This window comes from Trachemys scripta, chromosome 2 (assembly GCF_013100865.1).
Source record: "Trachemys scripta elegans isolate TJP31775 chromosome 2, CAS_Tse_1.0, whole genome shotgun sequence".
NCBI lineage: Eukaryota > Metazoa > Chordata > Testudines > Emydidae > Trachemys > Trachemys scripta.
This window is the reverse complement of record NC_048299.1, coordinates 114,936,338-114,950,335: the sequence shown is the minus strand read 5'-3', so window position 1 is coordinate 114,950,335 and position 13,998 is coordinate 114,936,338. Positions and strand designations below refer to the sequence as shown.

General features: G+C 41.6%; 1 protein-coding gene across 1 annotated transcript in view; it reads left to right on the top strand.

The window, feature by feature from the left end:
* Positions 1 to 13,998, top strand: part of GABBR2 (gamma-aminobutyric acid type B receptor subunit 2) — an 835,193-nt gene that overhangs the window by 546,755 nt on the left and 274,440 nt on the right. Inside the window, exon 9 of the mRNA XM_034761463.1 lies at positions 11,893 to 11,973. Coding sequence (XP_034617354.1) covers positions 11,893 to 11,973 — 81 coding nt within the window. The remainder of the gene's footprint in view (positions 1 to 11,892; positions 11,974 to 13,998) is intronic.

The window sequence follows — 13,998 nt, the reverse complement described above, 5'->3', positions numbered from 1 at the left end:
TATGTGTCTGATAATTCTGTTCTTTACCATAGTTTCAATCAGTTTTCCCGGTACTGAAGTCAGGCTCATCAGCCTGTAATTGCCGGGATCGCCTCTGGAGCCTTTTTTAAAAATTGGCATCACATTTGCTATCCTCCAGTCATCTAGTACAGAAGCTGATTTAAATGATAGGTTACATACCACAGTTAGTAGTTCTGCAATTTCACATTTGAGTTCCTTCCGAACTCTTGGGTAAAGACCATCTGGTCATGGTGACTTATTATTGTTTATCAATTTGTTCCAAAACCATCTCTACCGACACGTCAATCTGGGACAGTTCCTTAGATTTGTCATCTAAAAAGAATGGCTCAGGTTTGAAAAGCTTTTTTGATTGCTGTACATTGAAAAGCCAGGAGCAACATGTCCCCCACAACACAGACACTTCCAGAAAATCATTTGTCTGTAGCCATTGCATGCTGTAGTGAATGGGTTTAAGAAGGCAGCATGCTTTATCTCAAAACTGTGGATAAGCAATTAGCCAATACACTAAGGAGCAGCTTTACTTGTAGAAGTCCCAGAGGAGTTTCAGGATGCTCATAGAGTTCTCTGCCATTAGTGATGTTGCTATAATGATGCTAGGCTGCTATATTGCAATAAGTTTCTGTTTTGCTATATCTAGTGTAACCTTTAGACATGTCTACTGCAATCAGACTGAGGTATCTCTGGGATTATTGTGGGATATAGTGCATTTTTCTCAACGGTGAAATTCACTTTATGACAGGCTTTTGCAGCTAGTATGCCTCTTGGTGCCTCTTACTGCATAAACAGGATACATCACCACATCCTTGTATAATGTAAATTAGGATTTTTGCCATTGCATATAGCTGAGGTATATTGCTATATAACTGGTATGTTTGTGGTATAATTGGTATATTTTCCCTAACATGACATTGGCATGCAAATAGTTTATTAACTTAATAGTTAATTGAACTTCAACAAAATTCCAAAATTGTTTTATCCAGTTAATTGACTGAATAAAAGGAGTATGTTATTCCCATCTCTACTTCTTGCAAATGAAAAATACCCATGAAAACAGATTTCTTTCTTTTATCAGACTACTGTAGTTTACTCTACTCAGTTTACTCTACTCAGACCACTCTAGCCTCACCAAAGGCTCTTAAGCAAAGTAAGCTGTCATGGGATAAGAGGGAAGGTCCTGTCATGGATTGGTAACTGGTTAAAAGATAGGAAACAAAGTGTCTATACCAGCACCAATCCTATTCAACATATTCATAAATGATCTGGAAAAAGTCACAAAGGGATCTCACAAAACTGGGTGACTGGGCAACAAAATGGCAGATGAAATTCAGTGTTTATAAATGCAAAGTAATGCACATTGGAAAAGATAATGCCAACTATACAAACAAAATGTATATTACATACTAAATTAGCTGTTACTACTTAAGAAAATATCTTGGAGTCATTGTGGCTAGTTCTTTGAAAACATCCACTCAGTGTGCAGTGGCACTCAAAAAAGCTAACAGAATGTTGGGAATCATTAGGAAAGGAATGGGCGGCAGGTATTAAAGGCCAGGGCAGGCTAACCCTCCCCTGACCCAGGCTCTGGCCCCGCCCATGTTCCCCGAGAGGCCCCGCTCTACCTCCCTCTCTACCCTGAAGCCGGCCAGTGGCCTGGAGCTCAGGCCCACCAGTGCCAGGGGCAGTGCTCGGACTGGCCGGGGTTGAGCCAGCGACCTGGCACTTGGGGGGACCAGTGACTTGACGGGCGCTGGGGCCAACCATGTCCTCAGGGGGAGGGCAGCGGCTTGGCCGGGCACTGGGGCTGGCCAGGCATTTGATGTGGGGGGAACCAGGGGCAGGTGGGCGCAGCTGGGGCAGGCAGGCTGGGGCTTCTTTGGCCCCAGGGGTGCCTCAGGGCTCCTCTGGTCGCGGGGTGGGAGGGCCTTGGGACTCCAGCATGCTGGGGGGGGGGGCCTCAGGCAGAAGGGGTAGGTTGGTGGGCTAGCCTCCCCAAAGGGGGGATTCAGCTGCTGCCCATGAGGAAAAGTATAGATAGTAAGACCGAAAATAAAATATTGTCTCTATATAAATCCATGGTACACCCCCATCTTGAATACTGGAGGCAGATCTGGTCGCCCCATTCTAAAAAAGGTATATTGGAATTGGAAGAGGTACAGAAAAGGGCAACAAAAATGATTAGGCATATGGAACAGCTTCCATATGAGGAGAGATTAATAAGACTGGGAGTTTATAGCTTGGAAAAGAGAGGACTAAAGGGGGATATGATAGAGGTCTATAAAATCATGACTGGGTATGGAGAAAGTAAATAAGGAAGTGTTATTTACTCCTTCTCATACCACAAGAACTAGGGGGTCACCAAATAAAATTAATAGGCAGCAGGTTTAAAACAAACAAAAGGAAGTATTTCTTCACACAACACACAGTCAACTTGTGGAACTCTTTGCCAGAGGATGTTTTGAAGGCCAAGACTATAACAGGGTTCAGAAAAGAACTAGATAAGTTAATGGAGATTAGGTCCATCAATGGCTATTAGCCTGGATGGACAGGAAAACAAAACCATGCTCTGAAGTGTCCCTAGCCTCTGTTTGCCAGAAGCTGGTTATGGGTGACAGGGGATGGATCACTTGATGATTACCTGTTCTGTTCATTCCCTCTGAAACACCTGGCATTGGCCACTGTTAGAAGACAGGATACTGGGCTAGATAGAACATTGTTCTGACCCAGTATGGCTGTTCTTTTGTTCTTATGCAGATATATGACATGTCAAATGGACTGAGGGACCCACCGCCGAATTGCTGCCAAAGACCACGATGTGCCATCCCCCTTCCCATTGGCCGCCCCAAGCACTTGCTTCTTTCACTGGTGCCTGGAGCCAGCCCTGAGGGGAACACACGTCCCTTCCCCACGTCTGTTGGGAGCAGCTAGCAGGAGAGAGCAGATCACTGTGTGGGGGAGGAGGAACGCTGGGCGCCTGCCTACCTGTGAACAAGTGAGAGAGACTCACTCCGTCCCTCTTGCCAGGGCCGGCTCCAGGCACCAGCTTGTCAAGCAGGTGCTTGGGGTGGCCACTCTGGAGAGGGGCGGCACGTCCAGCTATTCGGCGGCAATTCAGTGGACGGTCCCTCACTCCCGCTTGGAGCGAAGGACCTCCCGCCGAATTGCCGCCGCAGATCACGATCGCGGCTTTTTTTTTTTTTTTTTTTGGCTGCTTGGGGCGGTAAAAACCCTGGAGCCGGCCCTGCCTCTTGCTCACTGTTGCTGCATCCTAGGTTGGGAGGCATAGGGCTGTGTGAAACAGGCTGTCCCTGACGCAGAGCAGAAATGTAAAAACAACTAAGCAGGCAGGCTGCTAATGTTCCCATTGTTAGTTAATTGTTTCCGTTCTAAGTCAATTATGGCTCCTTTACTTTGCCAGAATGGTGTAAAGGAGCCTTATTGTAAATGACAGTAACGGAAAACTCAGCTAGGAAGGTCTATGGGCTTTCTCGCTTTTTTCCTGCGCCAGCAAGGCACAGTGGGGTTAGATTACAGCTCATCCATTTAAAAAAATGCGGGACAATGATTAGCAAAACTGTATGACTTTCATGTGTGAAAGTCTGAGCAATTTAAAGTGACAGTCTACTTTACACAACACCAACACCAAAATAAAAGTAATGTAATTTAAATGAAAATCCAGGATTATAACTGGAATGCAGGGTATTGGTTACCAAGTATTTGTAATTTAACTTTCATGTGTTTAGGAAATGCTGAACAGTTATTGTGATTTTTTTTTTCTGTATGATAATTTAAATAAATTACTAAAATAAGTGAGACTGGTGTGATTATATTGAATTATTATGACAAATAAAATATGCATAATTTTGCTTTTTTGGCACAGAATTTGGGATTTTTTGGTGCAGAATCCCCCCAGGAGTCTCTCTCCACATCAAGCAGAGAGGGGAATTGAACCTAGGGTTCTCACATCCTGCATGAGTGCCCTAATGACTGGGCTAAAAGTTATAATGGGGGGAGGGGGAGACTCACCACTTCTTTCTACTCCAGCCATTTTGGGTAGGTTTAGGCATGCTCTGAGACCGCCTACCGGATTTCATCCTGTTGTCAAGACAGGGAGCGAATGCCTAGTTTGAGGAGAAGGAGGAGGATTATTTATTATTAATAGCCAAGATTATTACAGTAGTGCTTAAGGGTCAACCATGAATAGGGCCTAATTGTGCTATGCACTGTACAAACAAAGAGTAGAGGATGGTCTCTGCTCTGAAGAACTTAAAATCTAAATGGACACAGCAGACACAGGGTAGGGGAGGGGCCAGACGAACAAGCCGAGTGAGCAATGTGACAGTAGCAAATGGCATGTTTGTTCCACTTTGGGCTGGGGGAGTTTACTTAGTAGGGGATCAGCTAAATGGAAAGAAAAGGCAAGGAGGGGCAAAGGGGACAGGATCAGGGAGAACAGGCTGAGAAGCACAGGTGCGGAGTGATGCTAAGGCAAAGGGATTGTAAGAGCAGAGTAGGGTTAGAGTAGCCAAATCAGTACAGGGCAGAGAAAGTCAGAGAACTTTCTAAAGTTTTGACTAGAATGTCCTAAGGTGAAAAGGGGGGCTTAGGTTTGACATAGGTGCCTGTGCTGAGGCAGCTGTACCCATGCCCAACAACACAAACTTAGGTGCCCAGGGAACTTTAATGGTGGAAATTTTAGCATGTAGAGATTTTAGGTACCTATAGAGTTAGGCGGCAGCTGAGAAGGGTTTTTGAGGCTCTCAGTGGAGCTTATATGTTGGATTTAGGAACCTAAAGTGACATCTAGACATCTAAGTTCTTTTGTGCCTCCGTCCCCAGATACCCCTGTGGATGACATAAAGGTATCCAAGCATGGGACAACTCTTGAGACTTTATGGAATTGCTCTAGAACATGCTTATAAATATTTCAAATGGTGTGTTCTCTGTTCCCAAAGAGAGTGCTGGCTCTTCAGGACATCTCAAGACTGGGAAAATGCTTTAAGCAAAGACAGCAAACAAACTAAAAAATAACCCAGTTTCCTAGTTGGCTTTCTGATGCAGTCTGGGTTGCCTCAGGCAAGTAGTGCACCTCCAAGTGCAAGTAGTGCACCAGATAATTTAGAAGAAAGAGAGCCTTCCTGTCACCCCAACCTGAAGAGCCTGATGGCAGGAGTTAGACCAGCCAGCTGTTTCTCAAAGGAAAAGCAAGAGGGCCAGCTAGATGCTCCCCAAAGACACCACCAAGTAAATGGGAAGGAGACCTGGGGGATGTTGGGAAGAAAATGGTCTCTGGAAAAGAGAAAAAGGTGAGAAATCTCTGAGAAGGGAGGGAGCTAAATAGGTTGACATTTAAAATCACAGGATATTAGGACCAATATCTGAATGTGATTTTATTGGCCTATATGCCTGTGACACTGCTTCAGAGATGCCAAGTGACAGACCACAGTTAGGTAGAGCAGGTGGCTGCATAGCTCAAAATATTTGCAATTGTGTATGTCTGTCCAGTCATATTAGCAAGTCTTTTCAAGCACCTAAATTCAAATCTGGCACTAAAACTTTTCTTTGTTCTCCCAGCGTAAAGGCAGAAACGGGGTGTTGAGGATGGAGTGCACACTCTTATCTTCAAGGAGGCTAGGAGTCCATAGTGCAGCCTCTATGTAACTGTTATCCTAGCCTCTCTGCACCTTCTACTTGGAGATTCCCAGCCACTGGATCCTGATAAGTCAAGATTCAGTAGCCTTTTTCCAGTCCACCCCCGTGGTTCCTACTGGACAAGGCCCTTCAAAGTGAACGCAGAATCTCCCTTCAGTGCACAGGATGCCCAGATGCCCCATCTTTGCAGCCATTCTACCTGCATCCATCCCCATGCAGAGATGTGTTCTGTACTATAAATGATGTGGCCGGCCATTAATCCCTTGAAATCATGGTAAAATAAAATGGTAAAATAAAAAAAATTAAAAATGGTAAAAAAAAAAAAGTGAAGAAAGATGAGAGTAGGTTTTCATGACAAGTTATAACGAGTAGCTGGTTTTTGTTTTTAGAATTATAATGAATAAAGACAATCCTATTTATTATTTAAATCCTTCTTAATTTTAATGAGCAGTCCTAGTGATAATTACCATGTTGTGGTTTGGTCAGGTTTCTGTTTTCACCATTTTATAAAGTTTTTAGAAGTTTAAACGTTCAGTGAATTTTCTTCTGTAATAGGGTTTCTGGCCTAGTGGATGGTGGGGAGGGGGAAGCATCAGGTGTAATGTATCGATTTTAGTAAGCCTTTTGACACAGACCCACATGACATTCTCATAAGCAAACTAGGAAAATGTGGTCTAGATGAAATTTCTATAAGGTGGGTCCACAAGTGGTTGAAAGACTGTACTCAAAGACTGGTTATCAAGGGCTTCCTGTCAAACTTGGAGGGAGTAACTAATGGGGTACCTACGGTGACCAGATGTCCTGATTTTTATAGGGACAGTCCTGATATTTGGCGATTTTTCTTATATAGGTGCCTATTACCCCCCACACTCTGTCCCGATTTTTCACACTTGCTATCTGGTCATCTTAGGGGTACCACAAGGGTCAGTCCTGGGTCCAGTACTATTCAATATCTTCATTAATGACTTGGATAATGGAGTGGAGAGTGTGCTTATAAAATTTGCAGATGACACCAAGCTGGGAAGGGTTACAAGCACTTTGAAGGACAGGATTATGAATTCAAAATTACCTTGACAATTTCCAGAAAGGGTCTGAAATCAGCAAGATTAAATTCAATAAAGACAAGTGCAAAATACTTCACTTAGGAAGGTAAAATCAAATACACAACTACAAAATGGGGCATAATTGGCTAGGTGGTCATACTGCTGAAAAGGACCTTATAATTGTAGTGAATCACACATTGAATATGCGTCAACAATGTGATGCATTTGCAAAAAAGGCAAATATCATTCTGGGTGTGTTAACAGGAGTGTTGTATGTAAGACATGGGAGTAATTGCCCTGCTCTGCTCAGCACTGGTGAAGCCTCAGCTGGAGTACTTTGTCCAATTCTGGGCACCACACTTTAGGAAAGATGTGGCCAAATTGGAGGAAGTACAGAGGAGAGCAACAAAAATTATAAAAAGTGTAGAAAACCTGATTTATGAGGAAAGATTAAAAAAATTAGACATGTTTAGTCTTGAGAAACAATAACTGAAGGGGAGGGAGGGACCTGTTAATAGTTTTCAAATAGGTTAAGGGCTGTTATAAAGAGGATGATGATCAGTTCTCCATGTCCACTCAAAGTAGGATAAGAAGTAACAGGCTTAATCTACAGCAAGGGAAATTTAGGTTGGATATAAGCAAAACATTTGTAACTCTAAGGCCTGGTCTACACTGGGGTGGGGGGGAGGGATCGATCAAACATCTGCAACTTCAGCTACGAGAATAGCGTAGCTAAAGTCGATGTATCTTAGCTCGACTTAGAATTACTTACTTCGCGTCCTCGCGGCACGGGATCGATGGCCGCAGCTCCCCCATCAACTTTGCTTCCGCCTCTCGCTGAGCTGGAGTTCAGCAGTCAACAGGAAAGTGATTGGGGATTGATTTATCGTGTCTACACTACACGCAATAAATCGATCCCCGATAGATAGATCGCTACCCGCCGATCCAGCGGGTAGTATAGATGTACCCTAAGGGTAGTTAAGATCTGGAATAGGCTTCCAAGGGAGGCTGTGGAATTCCCATGACTTGAGGTTTTTAAGAACAGGTGGATGAACACCTGTCAGGGATGGCCTAGATTTACTTGGTCCTGCCTCAGTACATCAGCCTGGACTTGATGACCTCTTGACATCCCTTTAAAAATTATTTGAAAATAGGGCAATTTCTATGGTATGGAAAGGGACTCTGCTGTCATACTGTTTCAGCGGCTTTCCAGTAACTCCACTAAAAATGAGTCCACACACTTATGCAGAACTCATGGTCAGGAACAGTTTCCCGATTAATAAAACTTAAGGAGCTTAATGTGTTAAAATTGGGGATGATAGGATAATTTCCATCCCAGAATACTGAAAGAGCGGGCACATGAGACTGCTAGTTCAATAGCAAGGATTTTTAATAAATCTATCTATTTGGGGATAATACCATATGACTGGAGAATACCTAACGTCATACCTATATTTAAAAAGGGGAAAAAATGGTCCGGCAATTACAGACCTATTACTCTGACCTCAATAGTATGCAAGGCTTTAGAAGAAATTGGGAAGGAAAGAATAATTAAATGAATAGAGGAAAACAGGATATAATGCAATATGGGTTTACCGAAGGTAGATCATGCCAAACTAACCTATTTTCCTTCTTTGAGAAAATAACTGATATTTATTTAAGGGAGGTGCAGTAGATCTCATACACTTGAACTTTAGTAAAGCATTTGATGCAGTAACCCATGGAAAATTATTAGTTACATTAGAAAAGATGGAGATTAGTACAAGAATTGTGAAGTGGATAAGGAACAGGCTAAAGGGGAGAAGGCAACAGGTAGTACTGAAAGGTGAACTATAGGACTGGAGAGAGGATACAGGTGTAGTTCCTCAAGGATTGGCTTTGGGACCAATCTGAGTGAATATTTTTGTTAAGATATTGGAGTGTACTAATGCAATTTGCTGATACAAAGATGGGCAGTATTATCAATACAGAGGAGGATCATGATATTATACAAAAAGATCTGGATTATCATGAAGACTGGAGTAACAGAAATGCAATGAAATTCAATAGTACAAAGTGCACCATCATTCACTTAGGGTCTAATAATGAAAATTTCTGCTACAAGGTGGGGGCTCGTCAGTAGGAAGTGACAGAGGAAGAGAGAGACCTGGGTGTGTGGGTCAATCACAGGATGACTATGAAACACTAGTGTGATGCAGGTGTGAAAAAAGCAAATGCAATCCTAGGATGTATTAGGCAAGACATTTCCAGTAGAGAGAGAGAAGTATTAATGCTATTGTACAAGGCAATGGTAAGACCTTATTTGAAATACCGTGAACAATTCTGGTCACCCATGTTCAAGAAGGATATTAATTTAAGTTGGAACAGGTGCAGAGAAGAGCTACTAGGATGATCAGGGGTATAGAGGACCTATCTTATGAGAGGAGACTGGAAGAGCTTGGCTTGTTTAGCCTACCAAAACAAAGGTTGAGAAGGATATGATTGCTCTCTATAAATACAATAAAAACAACTAGCTATGGCTCTATATGATCACAGCTCTTTCAAACATTCCTATCCACAGCTTCAATGTAAGAAGAAATCCTTTTCCAACATCTGTACCTGTGCCATTTCTTCCATAGAAGGCTGAAGGGTGGATGATTTATTTTTAATGTAAATATAAGGATAATGGACTGGCTACCAGGAAAAATGTGTCTCTTAAATAATTACAGAGGAAAGATGCCACTTTCCCACTCCAGGCTACAGTGGCCTTGATGGACTTGAGTGAGATAATATATTCTTACAATAACCACCCTGTGTGGAGCACCAGGCAATACCATGCTCAGGGAGTATTGTATCATAAATAGAATGATTACAACAGGTCGAAGAGTCCAGACAGCTGTTACATTGCCACGCCACAGCAATTAGTCACCTGAAATCACAGAAAAGCGATGCAACGAAACCATGTAAAAAATCGCCTATGGCTACACGACTGGAAATGTGGTGCACACGGCTTGAAATACTTGATGAGGACATCAAATTGCACATTGACATTGCCGAACACTTTACAGCAGGCACAAAGGAGGATTGTTCAACCTGAAGATGTTTAAATTGCCTTCACACAAGAGTTGGCAGGTTAAAAGTCAATATGCAGAAGTGTTGCTATTCCAGTGACCAAGATACATGTGACTGCGGTGAAACGCAAACTATGGAATGTCTGTTGGTCTGCCAGTTCCTGAAGGAGCTGTGTACCATGGAAAATCTTGCCAGGGCACCAGACCAGGACATATCATGTACCCAACATGGGGAAAAAAACTATGATTCTGGTGCAAGGACATGAGAAGAAGGGTGACCCTGGTCAATCATGTATAGGATCAATATGAGTATTTAGTTTGAGTAACTCAGGGATCAAGTGCTCAAAACAGTGCAGAGTACAATTTTTGTGGTACAGCTAATTGTTTTCTTTTAGTTTCTAGTAGTTTTATTTGTTTTCTTAGTAGTGTTGCCAAAGTAATTTTTTTTTACCATGGATAATTTTTGTTTGTGTTCTTACAGACTGTAGGAAAATGTAGAAACAACCCATCAAATTCTCCTAGTTTCTGTGCCACCTTTGGCACCTTTGATGTTAATAGATCAATCTTGCTATTCTATGCTGTGCAGCTTAGAATCATAGAATCTTAGAATATTAGGGTTGGAAGAGACCTCAGGAGGTCATCTAGTCCAATCCCCTGCTCAAAGCAGGACCAACACCAACTAAATCATCCCAGCCAGGGCTTTGTCAAGCTGGGCCTTAAAAATCTCTAAGGATGGAGATTCCACCACCTCCCTAGGGAACGCATTCCAGTGCTTCACCACCCTACTAGTGAAACTAGCTTGCATTGATGCTGTTAATTTTCAGAGTAGCAGCCGTGTTAGTCTGTATCCGCAAAAAGAAGAACAGGAGTACTTGTGGCACCTTAGAGACTAATAAATTTGTTAGTCTCTAAGGTGCCACAAGTACTCCTGTTCTTTTTGCTGTTAATTTTGTCATTCATTTCCTGCTATAAAGAGAAAAACTTTGAATCCTGTTAGTTTTTGATTGAGTCTTAAGTCAGATGCAGGAGTTAATAAAGACAGTAAGCCTAGAATCTCAACTAAGTGATGCTGACCACTATACGATAAGGTCTAACATTAAAAAAATAGGAAAATGGATAACCGCAAGTTGTAGGGAAAAGTAAGAAATTTTAAAACCATAGACTCTGCCTCAAGGCTATTTGAGAATGCTGTATTTCAGATACTGATGGTTTGAATGCCTATGATCAAAAAGTAAAAAGAAGAGAGTAAAATGGTAAGTTTAAGTGGAGAGGTGCACAAGTTTATTAATACCAAGAAAGCTTATATCAAATAGAAAATTCCTGTCAAACATGAACAGTAGACTGAAACAAACACACACCATATAAGGTACAAGTTCAAAATACTGTGGCAATAGGGATGATATGAAGAATAGATAGCCAGAAATATTAAGGTACTGCATCAAATTATTTATGTGAGAAACAATAGGGCTGTGTATGTAACTGTAAACCCAGGGTACACATCGAAAGGTGGGATCCAAGTATTCTAGCTCCTATAGAATTTGGCAATAAATACATGGATTATGTTTTCCAATCAGAGTATTGATGAGTTGTTAATTCACAATAAGATTCAGATGTCAGATTCCCAGTTGCTCTTTTAACTAAGCTGCTCATCAAAGGTCTGAATCTGCCATCCTTACTCCCTCTGAGAAATACTTCATTCAGCAAGCAATCCTATTTGTTTAAATGGACTACTTGAGCAGAAGAGTACTATTCAGCATGAGTAAAGGTGGTAATTTGACCCCAAACCAGTATTTAATGTTACCAATTTGGGATTAGAAAAGATGTTCATTCTAAAGTAGAATAGTTTGCTATTTATGCAAATTAGTATTGAATGATGACTTAATAGATACATTGTCCAATATAACTTTGTATTTCTCTAAAAGTTCAAAAATGCTTCTTTTTATACTAATAGATATCAAATCTGCCACTCTGCGTTAATAATTCATACTCCTTATGTGTATTTCTTGTCTTTGAGCCATTTCCTGTGGTATCTTGAATATAAATATAGCAACAACAAGAAAGGGAAACAGTTACATTATTGAGAAGATGTGAACTGACATAAACAATCCTACTTGTTTGTTTCTCTGCAGATAGAAAGGAAGTGAAGGTGGGAGAGTATAATGCTGTAGCTGATACACTGGAAATAATCAACAACACCATCAGGTTCCAAGGTAGGACAGGAAATGGAAAAGATGCACAGCAGTTATATGTATTGCTATATAGTTCAGACTTCATGCTTTATACAGACACGTTTTATTACTCTGTTACTGAAAAAGAAGGTTATAAAATCATATGCTGAGGGGATTAGGGCCAGTGTCTCATGCTTGATATTTTATTGTGTCATGCAGGCTTTTAGAAGCTACAAAAGGAGAGTTCTGAAAAGAAAGTAGCAACATTTTGAATGATTAGATTGTGTTAGTATTTCTCATTTCGACATCTTGTGCTAATCATAAATGATCTGTGAAAATGGATATTCTTCATTATTTCAGTGGGTTTCAGAATATGTTTTCTCTTCCATGTTCACAAATCCAAAATGCTTTAATTTCATTCCTATGTCATCTCCACCAATCAGTGTCACTAACATGATGTGTGAATATATAAAGAGGAGGTTACATTTCTCTTAGTCTTTGTAACTACATGAAGATGCCAGTTGTCATTTTATTGTCTTCAGTAAACTTACAGAAATGAATAAGGGGTCTCTTTTTTTCACAGATAATAGTTGTGTGCATGTATAACTAGGCACAGATAAAGGGCCAGATCTTGGGCCCTGCTAAGATTTCTTTATACTGGTCTGGCAGCACAAAGCAGCATTAAACTTGTTTTAAAGGATCCATTAAAGATTCCCCCAGCATGAGGGATTGCTCGGGTGATACAGAACTGCCACACCCTTCTTCTCCCAGCACCACAGCAGAAGCTGTGTGGCCAAGGTGTCCCTATACCCATGCAATCCCTGGCTACTGGAATGGCCCTTTATGGCTTTTGGGAAGCTGGTGTTACTTCCTGTCTCAGAAAATCAGGAGCACAGGATCTGGCTCAAAGCCTTTTGTATAGAATACATACAGTATAACAGTATAATCAGTCATAAAGTTAACAGCTATTAAATTGCACTTCCATTCTGCAAATGTGAAAAATAAATCTTATAAGACCATTCGTTGTTTCAGTTTAATACTGATACAAATAACCAATATGTTCTGTGCAGTCATTTAGTTACTGTAGATTTTGAGAATGGTGTCCTTTAATGTAAGCATCTCTCATTCAGATATGTTCTTTGTCTTATTGCCTGCTTAGTTTTGTGAAGAACATCGCCCTTCGAGTAAATATATAACTCCTGAATTAAAGTTCTGCAAAAGATTTGCAGTCTGAGGGGGGAATTCTCAGGTGTGTTGCTCCAGCACAGCTAGCATAAAATGGCTGCAAAGTAGTCAGAAGGCCCCTCCAGGGCATATCCTCAGTAGGCTCGGGAGGTAGTGCAGAACAGGCATAGACCTTTGTAGCAGCTGCCCGCACAGATGTGTTCCGGGGTGAGTTGCCAAGAGATAGAGCATGGACTGATTATTATTGTGCCCCAGGTATTCTACCATGGTGCACCAGCCTACTGGAGCCATTTCACATAGGTCACAAGTTAGGGTAGCCTTCAGGGCTGTTCTCACCTGAGTTGAGGTGGGATCCTGGAAGCCCTGGGAAAGGGGAGACACAGGCTGCCCCCCTTCAGCTCCTGAGCCAGGCTCATCACTGGTGCAAGGATGACCCTTCTGATGGAGTGCTCCCAGGATCCACTCCCTGATGGGTTAGGCATATCATCATAGGATACAAGACCAACCAACTGCTTCTATAAAAGCTCTTGTATAATATCTACACCACTTGATCAGCTCAATACTGATGACCCATTGGGAAATGTATTCAAGCCAGATTCCGGGAGGAAAAACATAGGAAGTGTTTTAAAATATTTTTCCAAGTTAATTTTCTTATGAAATCATAGAAATATATCTGTATGCTTCTTGCTTGTTTTTTAACTGTCTTGGAATGGTTTGGAGAGTAATGATGGTTTATCCTGTAAGAAACGATGGGATGTGCCAACTTTGTTTTTTCCGTCGTTTTTTTTCAAACCTCTCCCCCCTTATGCCCTTCTTTTTTTAGTCAGCAGTTAGAAGTGTGGTTATGGTAGAATAGTGTGTTAATCCATCTCTAACCCTATT